This window comes from Drosophila nasuta, chromosome 3 (genome assembly GCF_023558535.2).
Source record: "Drosophila nasuta strain 15112-1781.00 chromosome 3, ASM2355853v1, whole genome shotgun sequence".
Lineage (NCBI taxonomy): Eukaryota > Metazoa > Arthropoda > Insecta > Diptera > Drosophilidae > Drosophila > Drosophila nasuta.
In genome coordinates this window covers 35424094-35449846 of record NC_083457.1, presented here as the reverse complement: position 1 = coordinate 35449846, position 25753 = coordinate 35424094, and the positions used below count along the sequence as shown (strand labels likewise).

At 37.3% G+C, this 25753-nt stretch overlaps 2 protein-coding genes across 2 annotated transcripts; both read right to left on the bottom strand.

Annotated features, from left to right (window-relative positions):
* Window positions 1-8511: 8511 nt before the first annotated feature.
* LOC132788199 (protein regulator of cytokinesis 1-like) lies at window positions 8512-9606 on the bottom strand. Its single transcript, XM_060795531.1, has one exon. The coding sequence runs from the start codon at window positions 9604-9606 to the stop codon at window positions 8512-8514; it is 1095 nt and encodes a 364-aa protein (XP_060651514.1).
* Window positions 9607-20539: 10933 nt separating this feature from the next.
* Window positions 20540-21843, bottom strand: LOC132788198 (putative odorant receptor 69a). Its single transcript, XM_060795530.1, has 3 exons — window positions 20863-21843; window positions 20651-20806; window positions 20540-20593 (listed from the first exon to the last, which is right to left on the bottom strand). Exons 1-3 carry the CDS (start codon window positions 21841-21843, stop codon window positions 20540-20542), a joined length of 1191 nt encoding a protein of 396 aa, XP_060651513.1.
* Window positions 21844-25753: the final 3910 nt, after the last annotated feature.

Sequence of the window (25753 nt, the reverse complement as noted above, 5' to 3'; positions counted from 1 at the left end):
ATCAAAAGCAATTTAATTTTGAACGAACATCCTCTGTTTTATTGATATGATATCAATGCGTGCATTATGATAGCGAGCATCTTCAATGATATGCATTATTGTGTAATTATTAATGTTTAACGAATGTTGAAAACTATCCGTCTTTAAGCAATTTAGTTCTACATTTGGCATCGAATATTGTGGGAAGTTTACCACCTGTCATATTGACAGCCCTAAGCTCAGTTAAAAAAAAAATAAAACATCGTTTTGGTTTACTTTTATCGATGCCCTCAATATGTTGTTAAACTGAACAACTGCATGAAATGTGTTTGCTTTTGGTTTCGTTGGGTTTGGTTTGGTTTCGCATTCGCTAAGCTCTTAAGCGCATTTTATTTATATACATCAATGTTTTCTATCGTTTTATTTTTTTTGCTTTTGCAAAATTTTATTTATTACGCTTGCAATGATAAAACATATTTAAGTCTAACCGTGCAATCGTTTGCATAAATAAATATATACAAATATAAAAATGTTTTAAGCTGATTTCCGCGTGGAAATGGATGATATCACAATAAGATAAGCTCTTGCAGCTTGTTTTCACTTGTTGTTGTTACTTTTGTTGTTGTTTTTTTATTGAATCGTCAAACGAACTTAGCAGGTAAAATAAAATCTCTATTTTATAAATGTTGCAATATCATTTTGTGGCATTTATGCGTTGGCCACAAAGTGCCGATAAATTGATTGGTTATACACTTCGTAAATAATCCGTGGGTGGTTTATATATTATACAGCAACTTTATAACGCTCTTTAATTTCCTCAAACTATTCAATTGGGATTTGGCAAAAAAAAAATATTACGTAAACGTATACAAAATAAATGTTTGAACATTTTTGTGCTCATAAATAAATGGGACAATAAATGCATATGAAAATCAATTTATCGAGTTTGAAAATTACTGAAATAACGCAGAAATGCATTCAAATAATTAAAAGTTTTGTCATGAAATAATGACTTATGGATACGCTGTAAAAAAATAAATTAATTGAATAAATTTTTAAATAAAAAAAAAATTAAATTTTAGCAACTTAAAAAGAACACAACTCGACAATCTACTATAGTATGTATTTATTTTAAAATTAAAATTTAATCTTTTGCAACAACGCATCCGTATCAATTTGATTACAGAGTATCAAATGAAAAATGATATCACTAATTGCAATAACCAAGCGAGGCCATCACCGCCCAGTTGTCAGGTCATATACACAGTGCAAAAAAAAGACCGAAAACACGTCACGTGCTGCAATATATGCATGTATATGTATATGAATATTGCCAATAAAAATAAAGAGAGCGGACACCCCAAATGTTAAATGTGCATATGCCGTTCTCGATTTTTTTGAGAGAGACAAAAATGTGTCCCACAAATCAGGACAAGTCAAAAAAAGCAAATGAAATTGCAAATAAAAATATATTGTCTTCGTTTTTTTTGGCATAAATATAAATATATACATGAAAATATATGTATGACGTAATTGTTGTATTGATAGAAGCGCTTTTTGATTTGTTGATTGTGTCAATTTGGCATGGCGTAAAAAATACATATTTGTTTGGCTTTATGGATTATCCAATAGCGACCTATTTATTTTGTGGTCAACAAAGCCCCTTTTTTAGGCTGCTCATCAAAACAATCATCGGTTATTTATTGATTTATTGCAAGTACTGACTCTCTTCTACGCTTGTATAATTAAAGCATTTAACATAGATAGAAAATGCTGATACAACTGTGCGTATACGTAATATTTGGGCTAACTAGATCATTCGATTAGACTGTAACGACCATCAGCGGTCATCAATGGGCACAACAAATTGTTTCGCCTAAAATTGCTTTCAATTTTGATAATTAGCCTAAATCGAAATGTTTGCCTCATTGAATCCCAATCAATTATCGAAACAAATGCAAATTCCGCTTAAAGCTCAATCAAATTTACATTTGACCATCTAAATTGGAATTACAACAAAAAATGTAATTATGGTGGAAATCAATAAAATGAGTTGTATTCAAAATTAAATTTGAAATACACTTTGTTGTCATTTCCGTTCGATTAACACGCATTTCCGGAACAAATATAATGCATGTTCCTTTGGCTAGTTCAACTTTAAGAACAAACGTTGTCGATACGTTGGAAACAGTTGTAAATTAGAGTACGAAATTTCAGTTTGTACGCAACCAAATAGTTTGACCTCTGTCAAGCCAAACCGGAAGCAAAATGCTGTGCTAGAGGGAGCGGAGAGAACTGTGAGGGGAGCAGCAGCTGCAACTACATGACGATGGTCAGAGCAAAACTAACCGCAACAAAACCGTAAAACCAAAAGCAAAACGCAAACTCCAATTGCAACTAATTTCTATTTTATGGCCCCAAAAACACAAAAACATACAGCAGCCAAAAAACAAAAAAAATCGTAAACTTTTGTTTGCGCTGTTTGCCACATTGACCGCGTGGCTGAGTTTTCGATACGCTTTCAATTTCCTAGCAGGGTCACTTTACAAAAGTCGACAAAAAAATATAGCATATCGATTCATGCATGCTGTGTGATTTTTACAATGTAGAACAGTGGGCATATTTACGGAATGAATTCATATTTGCTCGATATTTTATAAAAGCTTTCGGATTAGTATGTCAACTGCAAATCAAGTCGGAAGCAGCTTACACAATTCTAAGAAAATATTTCCAATAATTTTAAATTTACGCTGAAAAATATATTGGGAATAAAGCGACATTAAAATATGAAAATATTTTAAGCTCTAAATTGTCAGAAGCTTCTCAAAATTTATATATTTATTTACTGTTTAATTGAATATCTTCAAGCATAGCATACAATTTGCCTTATTGCAGTTGCTGTTTGTCATAAACTTAACTTATTTGCGAACAGACAATATGATGTTTACAACTTGCTGTGCAACTGTATTCTGCAATTGTTTGTATATCATTTAATTATTCTGCATAGTTGACCAAAGAGTCGACAAATCCTTTAATGCATTTAGTCAAGTCTTTGCAGTCAGCATGAGGAAATGTTTAAATCAACATAAATAAACCAATTAATGAGAACGCAAGCAAAGCGAATCTGTTTAGTTGATTTCTGCATGCCTCAAAGCATATCCATAAACCAAGTGATTCAAGGACAGTTGTTGTTCTACAATAAATTGTAATCTAGTCGTAATAATATTTTAGAAGAACAAATGAACTCCCAGCACACATTAATTAGATACGAGTGGCGTCGGGTCTTCTTTTGCTGGGTCACTAAATGAGCGCTTAAGTGAATGACGCAAAGCTGTTGCTGCTGCTGCTGCAACACTCGGCGTATAATTAATTTTAAATGCGATTGGGCATGAGACTTCCCTCATATGTCACACGACACTCGCAACTTGTTTCTCTTTATCTCTCTCTCTCTCTCTCTCTCTCTCTCTCCCCAACATCCCTCTCGCTTTTCTGTTCTGTTGACACTTTTGTAAGTTTGCGTTTTTATTTACACAATTTAACATGGCCATATTTATTGTTTAATTACTGTGACAACTTTGAAATTAATTTAAACAAACAGCAGCAAAATGTTGTGAGCTGCTGCAATCGTATTCTACAAAGGACATCTGTGAGAACTGAGTAATTAACTGCATCACTTTAATTAGTAATTGTTGGTCACTGACATTGCATTTATCAATTTGTGGAAACCTCTGTCAATTATTTTCCAGCCCTTTTCCATACGATATTCGGTATTGTTTAAATGAAAATAATTGACTACAATGTCGAAATATGAACTTTTTCGTCATTTATTTATTATTTGACAAAAGGTATTTCATTTTTAATTTTCTTTGTAGTCCAGTTGAGTGCAGGTAGTTGGGCATTCCAACTGAGTGGGCGATTGTCCATTAACTTTTTGTGGTAGAGAAAGAGAGCACTCGACTCATACATAAAGTTTAGACAACAATTATAAACAAACGCCGGTACAGTGAAGCTTATAAATATTCAACATAAAAACAAAATCCAAAAATGGCCAACTGTTGTGAAATAAAATGGAAACTCTCACTCAAAAAAGAGAGACAAGCGAAGAAAAGTTGCAAGGGAAAATGTTTTATGGTCACACCACACGCAATGGAAATTGCAAGTGAGGCAGCGCCAAAAAACCAACAACTAGAAGAACAATAACAAATAATAAAAAGGACAAGAAAGGAAAACATGAGGAACTGAAAATGTTTTTAGCCGTCTGACGGCAAACTTGACAAGATGCCAAGAACAGCGAGTCAGTGTTGTGGCCACAAACACTAAAATGGTTGCCTCTATGCGCTATATATACTATATCTGTGATATGGGCGGTGTGTGGAGGCGTGGCTGGCAGAGGTGTGGCAACTGTTGCCGTGCTTGGATTGGTAGGTGTTGCTTAGATAAACTGACATGATTTAAATAGCAGAAAAACTTTCGGGAACTCTGACAAGCCACCACCTGCCACAAATGGTAGAAAAACTCAAACCCACACACATTCGCACCAACACACGCGCAGAGAGAGACACTCATAGGTGTAGTTGTGACATTTTTCAACATGGCAACTGTCATCTTGCGTCTGTCATGTGCCTTTGCATTGTGACATTGTGGTCCTGGATATGTTCCTGTTCCCGTTCCCGTTCCTGTTGCTTTTCCTGTTCCACACTCTTATCAACTTGCCCGTTGTTGATTGAATAAACAGGCCCAAGCCCAAGTATGTGCGTGTGTGCTGTTGCCCTTTGTTATAATTGTGTGTGTGTGTCTGAAAAACCTTTTTGACATGGCCACAGAGACCGACACCATAGCAGCAAGCGAAGTGAGCCAGAGTGTAGGATAAAGTAGAAAAATAATATTTACATGCCAACCGAAAAATTGTCAGAAAGCCTTTGCTTTAGCGTGTTGTCATGCGGGCCAAAAGAGAACACACTGCTGGATGCGCATGAACTTCAAATGAAAAATGGCCGCAAAATATGCTGCAAAATCTCAATGGAGTCAGTTCGAGCCGCTAACCGAGTCGCTAATAAATCATTTCAAATGTCCCTTCAGCGACAGTAATGTGTCAGAGAAATCAACGAAATGAGTTTGCACAAATCCAACTCAATTATTTAAATCAGAAAATAACTTTTTCATTTTTTCGCGCGTGTGTATATGCGTGTATTTCTGATTGTCTATATTTAAAAGCATAAAATCAATATTTGTCATGGCAATTATTCAAATTCCAAAATCAAAATCAAATGTAAAATGTGTTTATTAGACTGAGACGCAAAATGTTGACTTCCTTTATTGCTTTGTCATGTTCAGCTCTTTTATCAGTTTGCTCACATCATTCATTCCGATTTCTGTATATTTTCCAAAGGTCAAAGTGCTATGTGATTTATGTCACTCTGATAATTTTCACTTTATTTGTTTACATTTCGGAATATTCATTCGCATGTTTTACATACAGTCTGCAGGAGGAGGAGGATTCAACTGCTGTTTCGTGCCTAGGCGAGGCTTGGGGACTAATGATGACAAATGTAGAAAAAAGCAGAAATAACAGACGGCCAAAGGTCAGCAGGTAGAGAATAGTCGCATATGTTGCGACAGCTTGCGACGCTGGTGGACACCGTTGTTGGACCATTTGGTCTGCTCATTGTGTCTGCATGCAAATGACTTTATTTGAATTTTAAATGTGTAAATTGCGCTCGTGTTGCTTGATTTCTACGGCGGTGCGCTTTCTCGGTTTACGACCTGGCCGTTTGTCACTGATAACGGCGGCAAGTGAAGGACAACGGCCAAATGAAAATTGCACTGGAAATGGCAATGGAACAATGGCCGCCGCAATGACAACAACGTTGCCAACAATGGCCAGCCTCCATTTCGTGCTTCAGCTGCTGCGTCACCTGCTCTCAAACTCCAATTCGGTGCTTGTGCTTGTGCTTGGGCCATGCCAAGGAGATATAATCATTTCCGTTGCCGGCCCACGTACGTCTTTTATCTCTTTCAAATTTTCGTTATTGTTATACGTTTTAAAAGGTTTCCTTGATAAAGGAACTGCAACATAAAAAGGTGAAGAGTGCGAGCGAGCGAACGCTCTACAACAAAAAAAAATGAAAAGATGTTGACTCACCTGGTAATTTCCGGCGCCTGCCTTTTCTTTTGCCGCCACACAATGCGTATACGTAATGCGCCGCGTATACGTAATACGTGTAATTTGCTATGGCTTTAACACATGAACACGAACTCCCCCAATTGGAGTTGAACTCCATGCAGAGAATAAAACTCCACTCCGTCAGGCAGCATGTTAGTTGTGAACGCCTCCATCTGCTCTTGACAGCTTTTTAATTAATTTCAAATGTGTTTCGAGTACCTTCAACGCAAATATTCCAACTACTCGAGCCGCATTTTCTTATACCCAAGTTCATTAACAGCACATGAATTTACAAAACGTAAAAAACGAGATACAAACAAATCGAACAGCAACTCAAATAGAGAACTTCATCTTAGGCGTTTTACTAATTTGAATTATTAAACCATTTACCATTAATGTTTGGTCTGCATAGATGCTTTAATAATTACCTTGATAAATCTGAATTATTTGCGCAAGTTTTGAAGTTTTCATTGTGTTGCATATTGAAGTTGCTTTTGCCAAAAGTTTTGACAATTCCAATATTTAGCTGAACGGAAGTTTGAACTTGTGTCTTCCATCTCCATTTCCATCTCTATCTGCAGCAAAACTTTTTGCCAACTATTAGCGAAATCGCTTGAACAAAGCGCCAATAAAGCGAATAACTTGTAGCTTTCGCCCTTTCCTCCGCTCCCAAACACTAGCTAAAGAATTACGACGGAGTCGCAGAATTTATGATCCATCGAGCGAGCGAGAGAGAGGGTGCAAGCCACAAGCTCGCAGCGACCCGGACGGAGCCCAAGTATGGATGCGGAAAACCGCTCAGGCGCTGAAATCGTGTGCGTGTAAACATATTGGCTGCCTACCGAGAATATTTACGGTCTCTCTGTCTGTACGGGGCCTTGTGTGTCATTGATGTACGGCTGCCGTATGCAAAAGGTAACTGTAGGCAATTCCACTCCCCTACACCGTCTCCCTACTCTCTCTCTTTCTTTCCGATATCCCTTGCAGTTGAACCTTGTGCCAAATGTCGTGTGGCAGACATGAAAAATGGCAAATTAACTGAAATTAATGGCAGGCCATGTGCGAATTTATTAAAATTGATACCCGCAGCCAGAATCGTCAGCTTTCTAACTTCATTTACAGGGGGATTTATGCGGCGACCTAATCAAATAACCAACCTGACAACGCGTGTGCTTGTTTCTTCCTTCTCTACTCTTTATTCTTTGCTTCTTTTTGGCCAGAAATCCCAATAGCAACTTGTGTATCAATCAAAAGTCAAATCGATAAGACTTAAGTCTTACACTCTGTGAGTGCTGATTGAGTGACCTCCTTCTTTCCATCGTTCCTTCCTTGCCTGTGCCACGCTCTAGAAATTTACCCAGCCCGTAAATCATGCAGCTTATGTTATCAATATGAGCATTAAGTTCCGCCACGCATTTATTCATTCACTCATTCATTCAGTCATTGAGTCTGCTCAGTTTTAACATTGATCGGAGTGTTGAAGTTCTCGTTTTCAGCGCTGCGCATTTGCCGCATTTTATTTATTTATGGCTTCAATTTGCTTGTAAGTAATTAAGCCGAGTTTGTCTGGATTATTGGCGTACACTGAAATTGGCCAAATGCCTGTCAAAATGCCGACCGAGTTGACTGGCAGCTTAGGCTGAGTTTGGTTAGTAGAGTTTACGTATAAATTCACTAGGAGGAAGACTTCACAATAGTAAGATAAATACTTATAAAGCATTTCATAGAATTTAAATCGAATAAATTATTGAAAAATTGAAAAAGAAAATTCACTAAGAACTAACAAAACACAGGCAAAATATAGTTTGAAAATTTGATTTTATAAGACTTGAAATTTAAAACCTCTTTTGCAAAAATAATTGAAAGTAAATTGAAATTTACGATGCTAAAGTCTATCAAAACTTAGACAAAATATAGTATAACCGGTTAAACGAAATTTCAAATTGAATTCATATAAAAAAATCTATTAAATTGGAAACCTCTAGCAAATGAAAGTAATAAGAATGCATCAAATGCATTAGAAATTATTCGAACAGTCTTTTGTTTCTACAGTTGCGCATAGTCTAAGCTGCTTACAAGTAGAAAGGAGAATGCCGTTAATTAGTCGAGAATGCACAATGGCGGTCTCATTACAAAAATATGATTTGCAATAGTGTAGAAAATGTAAAAAGGAAACAAATCATAGAATATTTTTGCATACGTTTTTAAAATACAGTAACTCGTAAAATAACATGTGATCTAATTCATTTTTATTTGTTTTTTTTTTTTATAATTTCCTTTCGCGTTCAACTAGATAAAAGCAAATGATTAAAGTAATAAATTGATTGTATTCAGCTGGAGCCAATTGAAGAGAATCCTCTTGGTAAGAGTTATACGCACTTGTTGCGCTGTGGCGGCTTTCGATCCGACAGAAGACTGGATGATGTGGACCCATTTGAGGACAATCCTCTTGCTGAGAGCTTTCCAGACTTGGCACGCTGAGGCGTTTTTCCATTTAATACAAGACTGGATGTGGTGGAAGAGCCTCGTATGAGTCTTGGCGTTGTAGTCTGAAACATGGATTGTTTGCGTCGCTGTATTTCATTCGCTTTAGTCTGATTATATTCCTCCCAATCCATGGTTATTTTATGCATTATCTCCACGTTGAATACCGTAAATTGTCGACCCTCAGACTCTTCAAAGTGTCGCACAAGTTCACCGAGTTTGGCCTCAATCTCGGGCAATTTGCCCTGAATATAATTACGTTCTTTCTCCTCGCGAAGTAATTGCCCACCACGATTGCGATATCGAGTTGGCTCACCAGCTAAATGATCCAGCTCAGCCATGCGTGTCCACAACTCATCACGCTTGGCGTACAGTTGAAAGATGTCGCTGTGATCGTGGTAGAATGTCTGAAGATCAATTACCTTCTGCTCCAACAGCTCTAATAGCTCGACAGACGCGCAATCCTGTTTGCAATGCTTCATGTTTGAATGCTGCAATGTCATGTTGAACCACAGATAGATTTGTGACCACACACGATCAATGAGTATCGAAAGATTGTCATGACGAAGCGCCTCGCAACGTTGCAACTCTTGGCTGAGCACTTCATAGTGTGGTTGTGAGTAATCCTCTGTATCGCATAGCTTATCGATTGCCGCCATATCTACAAGGCCAACTTCACCCAGAGTGTGGGATATCTTTCGGATCTTGGCACGCATTCGGTCCAGAGACTTTTGCCACTCGTGCAAACGCTTCTTTGCACTGGCTTCATCGCGATGCCGCTGCAACTCTTCAGTTAGGTGAACCATCAATTCGTGCAACCGAAGTTTGTCTTGTGTCAGCGACTGACTGTTCTCCATGTTGATAGTCGTATTATTCAGTTGCTCTGCCAACCTCTTGGACTTCTTGAGCAGAGAAGAAATATCCGCTTGAAAGGTAACTAGCTTAAGTGCCCAAATCTTGCACAGTGTATCGACACTCATCTTGCTCTTTTTATTGTTATTATTTGTAATAGTGATGTAAATGTAAATTGTGTTTAATTTTGCGGAAATTTAAAACTATTTGCACTGTATTATAAATATTTCTTCGTGAGTTGATTTTGGGATTGAATGTCTGTGTACAAATTTATCAAAGCCAACTGTCTGCAAAAATATTTTGACTGATAACTTAAATGCAACTGCTCAAATAATGTGAATTGTTGTGATAATGACAAACATCAAACACAAATTCAATATTTTATATTAAATTTTATAATTTATGCACGTCATAATTTAAATATGAATATTGGCCTATATAAATTGCGCAATAACCTGCTGCCACATATGATTTATTTGTGTGGAATGTCAGGAAAAAAAAAACAACTTGAGGTGTCAAATAACTTTGGGCTAACAAATGGCGAAAACAATGCGCAAAATAAAATCCAGGTGATAATTTGCAGCAGTTCAACAAAAATGACAATTTTATTAAAAATTTTGAAGCAGTTAGCGAAAAAATAATCAAAAGTTGAGAGCATATAAAATGCACACATACACTCAATAGGAACACACACAGCCACAGCATGCACAACAAATTATTCAATTGAATTGAAGCAACCGCTGCAGCTGGCAGCCGAGTGGATTACTATTCATTGAAGCTGACGCTGCTTTTTTCACTCCGCACAGCAGCTGCGGTCAGCCAACCCAATAGTGACGTCTATGATGGACGCCCAACAGGCATCCTCTCTCACCACTTGTGATCGGAGCCAATGGCAGTGATTTAAATGTGCTTCGGCATCAAGAAGAACAATCGGCAAAATAATAATAAAAAGAGATAGAGGGGGAAAACAAGAAATCAACTAGCCGCAGAGGAAAAAAATCAATTGAATCGAAAACCACGAGCGTAATTAATGTTGAATAAAGCTGCACTCAGTTGTTTTATCAGCCACTGAGGCTACGGCACCAGAAAGGGCAAGAGTCTAGTTAAAAAGCTTGCGTGTGGTTAAAAAATTGCACTGGAAATTAAATAATGCGCCGCTTGGAAAATGCGCTTTTGTGAAAAGCACTTTTAATGCCTCACCAAAAAACAAAATTGCAGTTACAAAATACGATTATTGATACAAGTGCAGATAAAAAATGAACGAAAAGATCCAAACGAGCAGATATATGAAGAATACTGATACCAGAAACGAGTTCAAAGGAGTTCATTATTCACTTAAATTAAAAAAAGAAACACCACTTTCATATTTATTTATACACAATTAACTTAACACACTTTGCGCACAGCTTGGGAATAGCAAACGAAAATAAAAAATATATCAACAAATCCTTTTTTACCATAAGGTAATTTAAAACATGTCGAGTGTGCTCGTCTGTGAGACACCCCTTAATCTTTTTCAATAAATATACCAAATTAATATACCCAACCAATACTAAAAATACTAAAGGCTATATTGAAATAACTCTACATTTAAAATATAACATAGAGTACAAAATATACCAAATTTTCGATTTCGGCGGTGGAAACATAACAAGGGTCGGAGGTTCCTCTTTCTGCCTAATACAAATGTATGCAGCAAATTTTAAATTCACAAATTTTAAAAACTTTAATGCCAGAATATACCAATCTTTTTATATATTATATGTACATGAATATATAGAATTTATGCAAGCTAAGTTTACAATTACCTCCAACTATTATCTGCTCTTTACAAATGCAAAACCGCAATTGTTGCACTTCGCAATTTGCTTTCGTTCTATGGTTTTTATGGTTTCTAATTAAGTGCTTAGCTTTTCAACAGCTTCTCTCACACATTATTGAACTAAACTCTGAGCGAAGCTCCACGTTCATTCGTCGTTCTTTTTGTTGTTGTGGTTGAAGCTTTCCGCCGTTTAGCAGTGTTTGAATTTCCGCAGCGAAATGAACTGCTTGCCATGCAAATCGCACCATATTCAATAATTGTAGCGCGGGAAAGGCGAATGCGAGAAAAAACCGAAGAAGGCAGAATAAAAGCCTGCCACAGCATTGTTATTATCATTTTTATTTTGTGCTTCCGCTGCCAACACCTTGCTTTTGTTGTTGTTGTTGTTGTTGTCGGTGTACAAATTTCTCGGTGGGGTCGCACATGTTTCACATCCGTTGACTCAATTTTCTTGGTTGACGCCGGAAAGTAGGCAACAGTTTTCGGTTTATTTTTTTCGTTCAGTTGCTTGAAAGCAAATTGCGCACATTTAAATGCAAAAATCGTCGACAGTTGCGCTTATAAACGTAAGCGTCTAGGTGTTCATGATTGCGTTGCCACGCCCATATTTTTGGGGGTTATTTACTGGCTGTCTCCGACTGTACTATGTTCCTTTTTTGTTGGATATATTTGCCCAAGATTTATGTCACATGCAAGCAAACGAACAGAACACGCACAGCTCTCTCTCCAAGTGAGTGTGAGTGCGAGTGTGTGTTATGAATATGTATGTGTTCATTATGCTGGATTATTGTTATATCAGCGGAAATGGAGCACAACTTTGACTGCATCGTATGAATACTATTTGAATATTCGCACTTTGTTAAGCTCTGCGTAGCAAACCAGACATTTGCACTCTCAAGTGCCTTGTGCAGGAAGTTCTGTCTCATATGTGTGCTTGATGCAAAGTCTTAAGCTGAGTTTGTTTAAAGTATTGCAACGTGTAATTTATGTATAGAGTGTTTGATGTATTTTTGTAAATGCGATAGCAGCTTAAAACTGTTGAAATGTGTCGCTAATAAATTTGCCGCATTATCAGACAAGAGCGACAAATGCATAAATTTAAATAATTTGCGAGTGCGAGTACTCGACGAATTTAGCAAATTGTAAATTTACGCCAAACTGCATTCACCATTCAACCATTTTGCTGTCGTCATTGATGCGGGACGTTAGTTGGCAGAGAGGGGAAGGGAAAGTTGGCGGGATTGAACGAGGCTGGTTCATTTGGCAGCTTAGTGCAGTTTTTGCATTTCCGCTTTGTACACGCTTTGGACCAAGGATTTAATCTGTGCTTCTGGCCAAACACGACATTGCCATGGCAACGACAACAGCGACGGCAACGGCAACGGCAACAATTAAGCCGTGCGTACAAATTCCCTTGCAAATTTCTCATTCATCGCCACACGGGGCCAGTAGAACCGCAAAAGCGAACTCCAAATGCCCAATGCCAGTGATGCAGTCAGTTCGGCGGCCAGCGAACAATTCCAATTGCAGTTCCCATTCCAATTCGCCGCTGTTACTTGGCATAATGAAAGCGACTCACGGGTGACATACATTTACAATGCTCTTCACTTGCCCAGGGACAACCACAATTGCTGAAGCACAACAGCGATGACGATGACGATGACGCTGACGACGGGGATGACAACAATACGTCGATTGCTGCTGTGATTAACTGCATCGCATTTGCGCATTTTTGGTTTGTAGCTTTTAATTCTAAACAGCAACGCGCTAATTTGTGAGGTAACTTTCAATACACAGCCCTCAGAGCTGATGATGCATGTTGAATGAGAGTAACTTTCCGCCTCCGATTCCATCTTATTACTTAGTTCATGAGCTTTGCCCTGTGCGACATTTAATCTGCTCATTTTCTAATTGCCTGAACAGCAGTAGCAGCAGCAGGAGCATACATCGAAATCAAATTAGACCCAGCATGAAATCCAATGAAATTTCTATCTGTCTGTCTGCTGCTTCGATTGACAGCCAAAGTTCAGAATCTGTCAACGAAATGTAAGCAAATAACCAGGCCAACGAGAACAGCTTGAGTGCTCTCCCCTTCCAGACACACATTTAATCAGCAAAACGAAGCAGAAGTTAATGAAGGTAGTCAGAAGGCTTGGGTACAAAGATGAAACCAGAGTACGTGTAATGTAATGTCAGCACTTTGTCTACGCATTCGGGTGTAAAAGTTTTGCAGGTGTCTGCTGCAAGGCAATCGCAAATTAATATGCCAGCAGGCGCACTTAAAAGACCATTCTCACATACACGCACATAGTACATATATATTTTTGTGTACTCCGATGGGTATCTCAGGTGCGCACTTTCATAATCATAAAACGGTCTGACAGTCTTTTTTCATTACATGTAACTCCACTAGCAAGTAGCATCAGTAGTTATGCATGTTATGCGAAGGCAGCTTTAGGCGTCACCATCTTATCGTACCTTTAATTTCATTAAAACCTACAAGATTGACCTACTCCCAAGCACTGCAACGCAATAATTAAAATGTCCACTAAAAAAAGCTATAATAAAATATTCTATAAAACTTAATTTAAAATTTTTATAAACTATAAATTCTAAAGTCTTTTACGCACACTCAAACTGTGTGTTCAACATATTTTCCATAATGTTTTTTAGCATTTGCAATTAATGTTAGACATAAAATAAGCAGCAAGTGCCGTCAACAATTAATTGCATAATTGCAGTGGCATTCAAAAATAAATTAAGCATAAAATGAAGATGAAAACTTTCCTCAACAATGCACACTACAACATATTGTATATCAAATGTTATGACTACTGTACTACACACTCTGCAGCTTATTTTTCTTTCGGCTGTTGGAAAAACTTTTCTGAATAGAAATAAAATAAATGCGCTCATTGCAATGAATGTAGAGCAAGTGTTATGCTGTTCTGAGGAAAATTTGAAAAGTTTTGCAGATGAAATTATAGTTTTAACAAAATAAAAATTAGTTTTTCAAATCTAAAAACAAAAAACAAAAGAGCGAAAAAGCAACAACAAATTTGAGAAGCAATTATTTGTGCTTATTTACTATATATATTCGTTTCATTTATAAATAACAATTTATATATGTTATAATAGCCTTTTAATAATAAAGCAATAGCTTAAAGTTGGCATTGCATTTTTAACCAAAAAAATGCAAATAGTTTTTTAAATCTAGTATGAACATAAGATGTCCACAAATTGGAAAATAATTATAAGTGTGTATTAGCCACATTTACTATTTATTCTTTTTATTTACAAATAAACATTTTTCTTTGAAACGATAACGAATCAAAGCTTTAGCTAACGAAAATTATGTGCTACCTTATTTATTGCAATGGTCGTTTATTTGCCAACAATAGCTCCAGGCCAATAACAGACAGCGGTTCGTAAATAAGGAGTAAAAAGAAGTGTAAGCAAAGCAAGAGACAGTACAAACAACTGAACAACGATAAAACTGCCTGAAAAACAGCAAACAGCAGGCAAAAGGTAGAAGGCAAGACAAACTCTGGCCACCCACACACACACACAATAGTAGTATAGTAGAATAAAAACTAACACGCACTATGGCAGCAAGAAGTACAACAATAATAATAGCAACAAGAATGTCCGTCTTGTCTGATATATAAAAAGCAAAATAATTGGCGTGTCAGACATTTTGTTACGCCCAATTTAAGTGCTTCCGCCTTTGCATGGCAGTCAACTACGCTCCGCTCTATTCTGCTCTGTTCTGTGTGGCACGCAGTGTGGCAGACAAAGTGGCAAGTGGCAAGCTGCACTCACAAGACCAGAACAGAAGGGGAGTCTAGATCGAGGGTCGAAAGTCACACCAATCGTGCGCTCAACCCTCAACACAGAATGCTGTAGGAAAAAAAATTTAAATGATTTTTCAGCTGGCGAAAGCAATTTTGCATAACTACTCGGATTTATTAAATTGCATTGTTGCAACTATTTACCTGCCGCATAAAATGCAGATAGGTATTTTTTAATAAAGTCATGCCTTTTTTTTTGCGTTAAACAAGATTTGCTTAGATTGTAAATTCAATGAAAAGTCCCGCATTTTTATGAATGCATATTTGCAATTATGCTGCATCATTAATATATATTTCGTAATTACGATTATTTGCAAGCCATTCATTTAGAGTGTCTTTCGAATTAATCAAGTGCATTCAGTCGACATATTGACATTGTCGCCATTTATATATTATTATTAACATTTTTTTGCGCGGTTGTATTTGTCCACACTAAATTAAAATACATCCGTCCGTTGGTTCCGTTGACTGTGAAATAATTAATTTCCATAACAAAATTTGCATTAATTAAATATACCAAAATGGCGAATGTAAATGCGCATTTGAATGTAAATAATTAAATGAAGCATTATTCAATTGCCTCGGGCCAATAAATGCAATTAAGATCGATTAAGAGATGACAATATACAAAACAACAACAACAAAAAAAACATACGCATATCAATAATAACAGTTGGATGTCTGTGAACGCGCTTTACGTGATTTTAATAGTTAATTTAATAATTGAATTTTAATGTATTATATTATTGATTTTGCGTGTATAGATAATTTGTAATGCATATGGTAATATATAATACTCTTTAGATTTACACAAATTTAAGTTACTGTGTTGTTTAAAAATCCTTATTTTTAATAATTTTCTATTTGATAATGAAGTGTTTATTTCGGATAACTATTGTAGCTTCCCTAATTTTATTATACCTTAAGTTCTCACACGATTTGTAATAATAGCCATAAAAAAGAATATTTTCTAAATAATGTTTTGGTTATAAAATAACACACATTTCTCCACAACAATTTCCACGTTTTACGATAACTGAAAAGTTAAATGCCAACACAGCTTTCGGTGTTCGGAAAACAAACCGTTTGCGAGTTTGCATGCGATGCAAACATTTAGCCGTCAATCCATGTAATTACCAATACATACACAATCGTGCATACATATATAAATGTGGTTAGAAAGCTGCGTACTTCCGTTTAAAACCTTTGACTTCCGTTTAACAGTGCAGTTAAAATGTATGCAACAAGCGAAAGGCAAAAACATCTGAAATATTGAGCTTGTATATTTCTTCTTTCTCCTTTTTTTTTTGTGCATCGCATGCGACACGCACATGTAAATATTTTTCCCCCAATTTTTTACTTTACTTTATTTGTGCAAAGAAAAATGGGAAAGACTGAAAGATGATGTTGATATTTGTATGCGAGCAACGGCGATGGAAAGTATGCTACAGAAATATGTATTGAAACTGTCGCCGTTTGGGGATCTGCTGCGTATGCGCTTGCATATTATCGCCTGTAAATTATGGCGACAAAAAGCAATCAATTTTTAATTTGCGTTTAATTAAAAATGTAGCAGCCGAGGCGCAATTTAAATTGTGAACCGGGCCCAAGAGGCCGCCGCCGCCAATGTCAATAATGTATTTGGATCCGATGCTGATGCTGATGCCGATGTCGATGGCGATGTCGCTGTCGAAAGTTAGCAAACGCAAAGCGACGCTTAAATGACAGCAACCAAAATCTGGTTTTGTTGCAATCAATCATGTCCAGTCTCCAACAGTACCCAACACTCACAGTCACAGTCATCCGGGCGATGCAGCGTCGTCATCGGTAATTGGAAATAGGTGGCGTTGTGATTGCGTGGTCAGCGTATGCCAGTTGACACATGGATGTGCATATGCAGCTGCTGCTGCTGCCGCTCCTGCTACCAGCCATCGGCCACCGGCATTGTGGTTGCCACTCAAAAAGTTTCGCATGACACTCACTCACTCATTTTGATGACTTTATTAGCGGGCGAACGTGGCGTATACGTGATATGCGCATAATAAGCATACGCATAAATTTGATAAACATCCAGCAAACAAAACCAACCAATAGCCAAATGCTACGCGATTGAAGAGCTGCTCGTAAAGTCAAGTCAAGCATGAATACAAATGCACCTGTTGCCACAGAGATTAACTGAAGTGCGACTCCGAAATTCGACAATCCAGTCGCCGGTCACAGACGCAGCAGCTCGTTGTTGTACAAATTATGGGCCATAAATTACTTGCGAGTCACCCGAGTTGGGACCATTGAGAAATTCCATTAACGTTAATGCAAATGTGCCTGTCGCCCAGTCGCCGCTGTCGTCTGTCGTTTAAAAATGTCACAAACATGAAATTTAATAATTCTAATTTGTTAAATTTATGAAGTTTATTACTTGTTTAATAGACATAAATGCTATGGTGCCAATGCCATCCCGTTGCGTCGACTGCCACATTGTTTCGAATCCATCGCACCAGAACCATGGCCAGAAACAGAAACAGTAACTACCCCGACACCAACTCACCAACACCAACACCAACACCAACAGGAACAGCAACAGCAACACAAACATGGTGGGGAAAGCCACATCAAGCCACAGCACAGCAAACGCTAAGCATATACTTACAACAGCAGGCGGCAAAATACATGTATCCGTGCATGGGATAAGTCTTTGTTGTTTTAAATACGACGACATTAAAATACGCTCTCTACAAAAGTTGTTCGAATTTATAAAGCTTTACAATAATAAGATTTTATAACAAACAAGTATTAAATCAACGACTGAGATACCCGATAACCATTTCAATAAAAGCCAAACAGTGAATTTTTTTTTTTTAAATACACTAAATTAATATATATATTCCTTTCAAACAAATTGCAATATTTTTTAAGCTATTTCTAATTGTATTCTTTTAATTATTCTCTCGCATTTTGAGTGCATTCAAAATTCGCTCTTAATATTTTATTTGCCCAACATTTTTTCTCTCATATTTTTTTTTTTGCGTTCTTTAGCTCGCATTTCATGATGTTTTTCGCTGTGGGAACTTTGTTGTGTGGCTCTTGTATTTTTTTTCATTTTATTATTTTTATTTTTCTTTTGTTTTTTTGTAACGCGGCGTCATGTCGCACTTGGAGCTTAGGCAAGTCTTCGCCGCTGTGGGCTACGTGCGGAAATGTCTCTAAATTGTGTGTAAAAATTTTTGGCTTTTCGTTATTTGTTTTCTCGCTCTCTCGCACTCCCTGTACATGTCTGTCTGTGCCGCTTTGTGCCCTTCTGACACCATATGGCCCCTGCAGATAAGACTAAGTAATTGATGGACATTGTGAAAGTTAAATGCAAACCAAAATGCTTTGCTAGATCTATCTATTAACTTGAGGTGACTGCAGGAGGGGGAAAAACAACATTAAATATACGGGAACTGGAGTAGAGACTATTACTTAAAGTGTGACTCCATTTAAAACAAGCGTCCCAGCTCGCATGGCAACCACAAATGACTAGCAATAGTTCGTTTCTAGTTTCTGCTAGCTGCAGTTGCAGTTGACTTGCTTCGGCTATCAAAATCAGTGTTTAACTATGAAATTGAGACATGTTCCTTGACTACATTTTGCGGTTTACTCAGATGGCACAGTTTTCCAGCAGCAAGCACTAAAATCCATGTACCGTAACGAGCTGCACTTTGTTTGCCTAAAACTTATCAAGGCCATTGCATGTGGATGCCCAGAAGCGGGTAGCCAGAGCAAACAAGCGGCTAAATGCTTCAAGCTGCATTGATCTAGTTCCCTCCCCAAGCTCTATTCACATATGTGTGTATGTGTGTGTGTATAGCACTCGTATAGTCAATTGTCGATTTTCTGTGGATATTGTGCACTCCGTGTGTGTGTGTGTGTGTGTGTGTGTAGCCTTTTCTCTCTCGCATATCTCGATTCGAAGGGGTTTGCTGGTCATTTTCACTTGATTGGGCAATTTCCAACTGAACATTGTCTAAGCGACCACAAGCTGATGGCTAAATTAACTGGCACACATCGCATTTTCCATTTGCCTCTGACTACTCGACTCGCTCTTAAATGGTCATAAGAAATCAAAGAAAAGAAAAAGTCGATAGAGGCAGCTAAAAACAAAACATTGAATTGTCGCTTGTAATAACTTTAGTAATAACTTGAATTCAATAACAATTTGCCAGTTAACTTAATGTTCAATTGAATTAATAAAACATTTGATATTGTCTGCAAACGCAAAACATTCATATATTTAATGTCGAGACAGTTGCTCGCTTAAGCCACAAAAGTTTTTGTGCTACAAAACCATAAATTCCGCCTGAATTTTGTAAGTGTGCATAGTAAATGGTATTCGCAGGACTCTGGTCAGAAGGCCCAACTAAAAGCTGTCAACAAGGGCAAAATACAATAAATATGCGCTGCTTATGATTAATGATTTACGCACAAAAGCAAAACCCCTAAGAGAACCAAACACAAGCGAGTGATAAAGACAGATGCAGAGAGAGTGAGAAAGTGAGTGTGCCTAAAAGCAGGCAACGGCGAACGTCAACAGCCAGCGGCTATGGGGCTGCGGCTTTCAGTTTGTTTGGCTTTACAGGCAGCGTAGCGTGTATTAAGGGAATTAAAATGTTATTATATAAAATAAGAATGAGGGCCCCTGAACAGGCTCAGGCTCAGTGCTCTGTGTTGCTGTAGCTGAAGCTAGAGGAGGGTGCCAAGTGGTTGGCTGTTTGGGCCAGCCACTGATCCTGGATAACGATGCGATAATCACACCCAGCACACAACCAACAGCAGCAACTACCATATGACAGACGAAGAGACAGTCGAATGGACGCTCAGACGGACGGACAGAGGAACAGAATAACAGACAGGTGACTTGTGCATAATTCTCAATTTTCACTTCTCTTGCTCTTTGTGCTGAACTTAATTTTACGCTCTTGCATTCGCCAACGGAAATAAGCTAGGGTCAGGGTAAAGCCAAATGGAGACGACGGAGGATCAGAGGGGAATGAAGTGCAAATGGATTTTGAAAAATTGACGTCCTGGAATGAAAGCCACCCAAGGTACCTCCATTTTAATAAGTTCCTCCTGTTTATTTAATTTAAAAGTGAATTTAAAGCGCAGAAATTTAAGATCAGTAAAATACGTTCTAAGCTTAAAGTTAAATTTAAAGTGCGTAGCTGATAAATTATATACAAATTAGAATAATGTATTAATATATGTAGTATCAATTCCAAGTAAATTTATCCAGTTAATATAGTTGCAAATTTTTTAGAAACTGTAAATTAAGCAATATCAAAAACTCTATATTAAATTACTATAGAAATGATGTATACGCACCGTTTACAAAGCATTGTAAGATATATTATATTATTTTATCATTGCTCTAAAGAATGTAAACAATTGATATGAAAACTTTAGCATCTGCTGAAATAAATATTTAAATAGAAGCAAAAAAATAACAATATTACGTATACGCACCGCCATGTATGTGGCCATAGAGACGGGTGTAAACTTGTAGGTGCGCAGCACACGAGACTCACAAGAGCGCATGATAAAGAAGAGCAACATGCGGCGGTAGTTACGATCGCCATCATACCAATTATTGTAGAAAGCAGCTGGCAACAATTTGTCGCTCTATAAATAAAATAAAACTAAATTGCATATTATATTAAAATTAAAAACTAACTTACAGCCAAGGTGAACTGAGTGCCGTTGTAGCAAATGAATACGCAAAATACGAGAAAAGACATGAGGCCGACAGAGTACTTAAAGGCGGCAGCCAAATTGATCATGACCATGGCAAAGGCCATTAAACAGATGGCAATCGTCGAAGTGGAAAAGTTGCTCAAAAACATAAAGTTAAAGATGCGATTTATTTGCTGCTCAATATGCAGCAAACGACAGTGGTAGACTATCATTTCTTTTAGCTGCTCATTGGCCTCCGAGTGACGGGCATCCAAAGTACTCAGGCCATTAGCCAATGCATCAAAGTGCATCCGCATCTGTGTGGTGAAAAAGCACATCAAATACTGACCGCTCATGATGACGGCCACACCGGACAAGGACGATATAGCCTGACAGAGATATGAGGCAGCAAAGCTTAAAGCTGAACGCTCTGCTAAGAACAAATGCCAAGGATACCAGGTATCACTCTGCGCCTTGTATTTCACTTGCTGCGATGCCGCCAGCAGTTCGTAGCACAGTTCCACAATGGGCAGCGAATTGTAATAAGCGTATGCAAACAAGAAAAACGTTGTTGAATGCTTCATCAAACGCGTCGACTGCTCGTAATAGTGTTTGATGCGATAGATTCGGTGTCGCCTAGGAGGATACAGTTCTTGCAGTTCACCCAGCACAGCTTCGATTTCTCGGCGATAATAGAGTAACATCCACATATTACTTGCACCAACTAAAGTGAGTCCCATCACGCTGCAAGTCTCTGATATTTGTGCTATGAATGCGGAGAGTTCCTTTTGAGTCTCTGACAGACTTAGATCGATTACCAGACCGAGATTCTGATAGAACAAGTTAATGGCACCCAATAGAAACCACAATTGCTGGATAAAAGTTTGCTCGACAGCTGGCGATTTACTCCCTCTCCACTCGTAGCATCGTATCATTGCCAAGCGACATCCCAAATTTGGATAGTACATAAAATCCTTTAGCTGCATGATGAGGCACTCGAATGAAACTTGAAATTGTTGAAATTTGCTTTGCTTTCTCACTTTTATAGCAACTCTTTGGCATAGGAACTTACCGATAATTGAGGAAGAGCTCATTAAATAATCTTTTTTCACTTGTGGAAATTACGAAAATTGCACAATATTAAATGAGCTGCTTGGGAAAGTGCAACTGAGCTGTTAGATCGATAATTTCTAAATTAGATAAACTATTTCAAGAATATAATCAGATAAGTTTGCAGCGAAAAAATGTCACAAACTTTTCTTGTTTTTAGTTGATGAAAACTGCAAAACAACTTAAATATTAATATAAAAAGCTAAAACCGAGGTGCTTTTAAATATTTAATACTTCTATTTGCCCGGTTTGTGTTCGGTAAGTGTTCAAGTTTCGCCTCTCATGAAAAATGGCAAAACTTCCGAGAGCAGCGAGAGCAGATTTATCACCGTTGCGTTTCAGAAGAGGATTCCTGCCAAAATAGAAATGTTGCACTACAAAAAATACGAAAATCCATTTATATATAACGAAACTAAAGAACTAGAATTTTCAAAGTATTTATACAATTCCAAATTGAACTAAATGGAAATATTTAAGAAAGAGAAAGTAGTAAACAAAATGCTATTTTGGAGATTACTTAAGACAGCTTATCGTAGTCATGGTAATAAAGGTAATTAAGAATTTAAGTTTTACAAATCAAGATGGCAAATTCCATTTAAGATGTTAACATCTGTAGTATTTGCTTTATGAGCTTATGAAGTTGATAAGGTGTATAGGTAAACAGATACATACTCATACATATGGAGGCTTGTTTTATTATAGGTTTTTTTATTTTATTTAATTTTATTTTATTTGTATTGAGTGCATTCAGAAGCTGATGACAAGCAAATAACGAAGCGCGTTGTGTCGCGTCTCGTCTCGTTTTGTTTATTTCTTTTATATTTGTGTCAACCTCATAATGTGATGCCTCTAAGCCGAGCTATCAGTCTTTTATATTTGGCTCGCTGCTGTTGCCATTGGCGTTGTCTGCCATCTTTGTGCGTCTATTTGCTTGCACACGCATGTGTGTGTGTGTGGGTGTTTGTCTATGTGTTTGTGCACTCCATTTCCGCCGGAAGCCCTGCGACAAACATACAGATTCGTCGCGCACTCGTGTATGTATTGTACTTACCGCTTGCTGCCTTGTTTATTTCTTTGTTTATGGCCATTCTTGTTTTTATGGGCGACTCTCTCACTCTCTCGCCCCCTTCCATCGCTTCTCTGATTGTCGCTTTTATATTTATGTGGTTTATACGCTCGCGCGCCTCATATGGTAACTCTGAGTCTGAGTCTCAGTCGCTGAGTTGGAGGAGTCTATGTCAAGCTATATGGCTTCTATGTCTATGAATTTCTCAGGGCTTGGCTTGGCCCTTTTTTGCTTTATGGTCTGCTTATGGTGCTTTATTTATCCTTGTGAATTCGTTAGCGTCTGTTTGCTCTTCTTTTTTCCCCCGGCTTTGGCATCACCTTTTGTCAGTCGTTTGTTGTGGTAATTAAACTTTGATTGCTTTCAAATTGTTTTTATTGATTGGCAGATTTTACTTCAGCATGAGTCGCCGTCGCCGCCCTCTTAACGAGTTTCGTTGGCATTTTCCAATGGTAAACCTAATAACAATTGCTTCTGTCATTCGAGCAACTAATTGAGCTAACAAGTTGCTGTCGAAACATGGAAAAGCGAGCATAAAATAATCAAAATTTCAACATACGGAATTCAGCATATTTTGTACAAAAATTCAAGTTATTTAAATGTATTTCAATTAAAGATATTTTATTTAACAAGATATTATTAAGTGAAATTTTATTAAGCAAATAATTAGATTTAAGCAACGAATTTACTTAGTCAATTTTATTTTGTTTAATCTAACAGATTATCAGAACAGAAAATTTAATGAGACTTAAAGTTTTTCTAGTTGATAATTTTGGCTTGATTTCAGACTCGAGCAAATATTTTGCATTGATCACATTTGGGGCAGCTGCAATTCTGCATTATGTGAAAGCAAAGCGATGCTTTCAGATACTTTGAATGCCATTTGGCCAACAATTTGAGTTGAACGTGTCCGCACAGTCCAAGACAAACAGCAGAGAAACTTGGCAACGCCAACAATTGGGGGAGACGAGGTTGCAAATAGACTTGCCCCGCGGAGATGCTACTTCAATGGCGGCAGCACGTACACAGACAGCCAATTGCCAGCCAGGAGGACTCAGGCTCAAACACGCACAGAAAGCAGAGAACAGAGAACTGAAACTCAAACTCCAACTCCGACAACAACTGCAAGTCAAACTCAAATCGAGCGGCAGCTGCGCGAAATGGACAATCTGAATTATAACCAAGGCAAAAAGGACGAGTGCAGAACGATTCGTGTGGCGAGAGTGTGAGTAATAGTTTTTTGGCTGGCAAAACGCCGAGTGTCGAGCGCCTCCGCCTGGAATTTATAGACGGAGTCCAACGGAGTGGTATTCATTTTTGAATACTCGTATTCGTATTCGTACACTTGGCAAGCCAAAGCAGCGACATCACTCTTCCGGGACTCACTGACAACTGCAAGGAACTGCGCCCAACTGTTGGATTTATCGATCCTCCGTTCTATGGGGGCACATGGGTCGTATGGGCTATATGGGGCGGAGGTCATTGGGCTTGCCTTTTAAACTAATTAGGCTCTAGCTTATGGCCAGGACCAACACATGCTACTAATTTCCCCAAAAAACAGTTCACTTGTTTGTTTTTGGCCGCAGTCGAAATAAATTGCCAAAATACTTAGATTGGGTTAGGTTTCGGACGACCCTTATGCGTACGCCACGCCTTCTCCGCCCACCTCTGTACGTTCAGAACCTTTGGCTATAAATTCAATTCAAAAACTGAATTTGAAGCGGTAAGTTTTGTTTGCGTTGTTTACAAGATGCTCCTGTGCCAAAATAGTATCCTTGGATTTAGTTTACCTTTTTTTTCCTTCTTTTTTACACTCGTGCCAAAAAATTATAGCCATTCGGAGAATTTATGCGCCACATGCCCATGGAAATTAAACGTTTTAGAGCAGTTTACGAGCAGTCCAAACAGCTGCATCTACTTCCGATTTCCACACTATAAAAATAGTGTGAAAAATTGTTGTTGCCGCCACAGTTAAATTTTTAAATTAAGATAAATGTGCCCATTAGTCAGCGAAATTTATTTGTTTTGATGCGAATTAAACGATGCGAGCAGAACAATGCCGAGTCCCTTGACTTAGGCTAAATAGACTAATGAATTAACTATGACCCCAGCATCCACAAAAATATATCACATGATGATCACAATGGTAAAATGTACAGCAATAAATTATAATTAACTTTAAATGTATTATGGTGAGTTTTAATATACATGGAAAAACAAAGCAATATGCACTTAAATTTGAATGTCAATGATTTAATAATACAAATTATTATTCTGTTTTGAAACATGTGTTAAATTGTTATTAACTTTAGGTTTGTATTTGGTATTTCAATTAAAGAATATATATCAATTTTTTAATGCAGTTTAATAAGAATTTCAATAAATCATTATTAAATTCATGCAATAATAATGTCAATGATTTAATAATGTAATAATTATTGTTCTAATTTGAAACATGTGAAGAAGTAATTACCTTCAGAATTTATTTTTTTTTAACAACAGAATATATTATATATAAATAATAATTATTTATGTTAGCAATAACTAATTACATTGACATTGATATCAATAACTGAATTATTTATACAAATTATGAATTTGAAGCATGTTTTAAGATTTTGAATAATAAAAATGTTTAGTTGAATATTTGAATGTACTCTCAATAAAAAAATATATATTTAATAATATAAATTGCTATTTAAAATATTATGTAGCTTAAC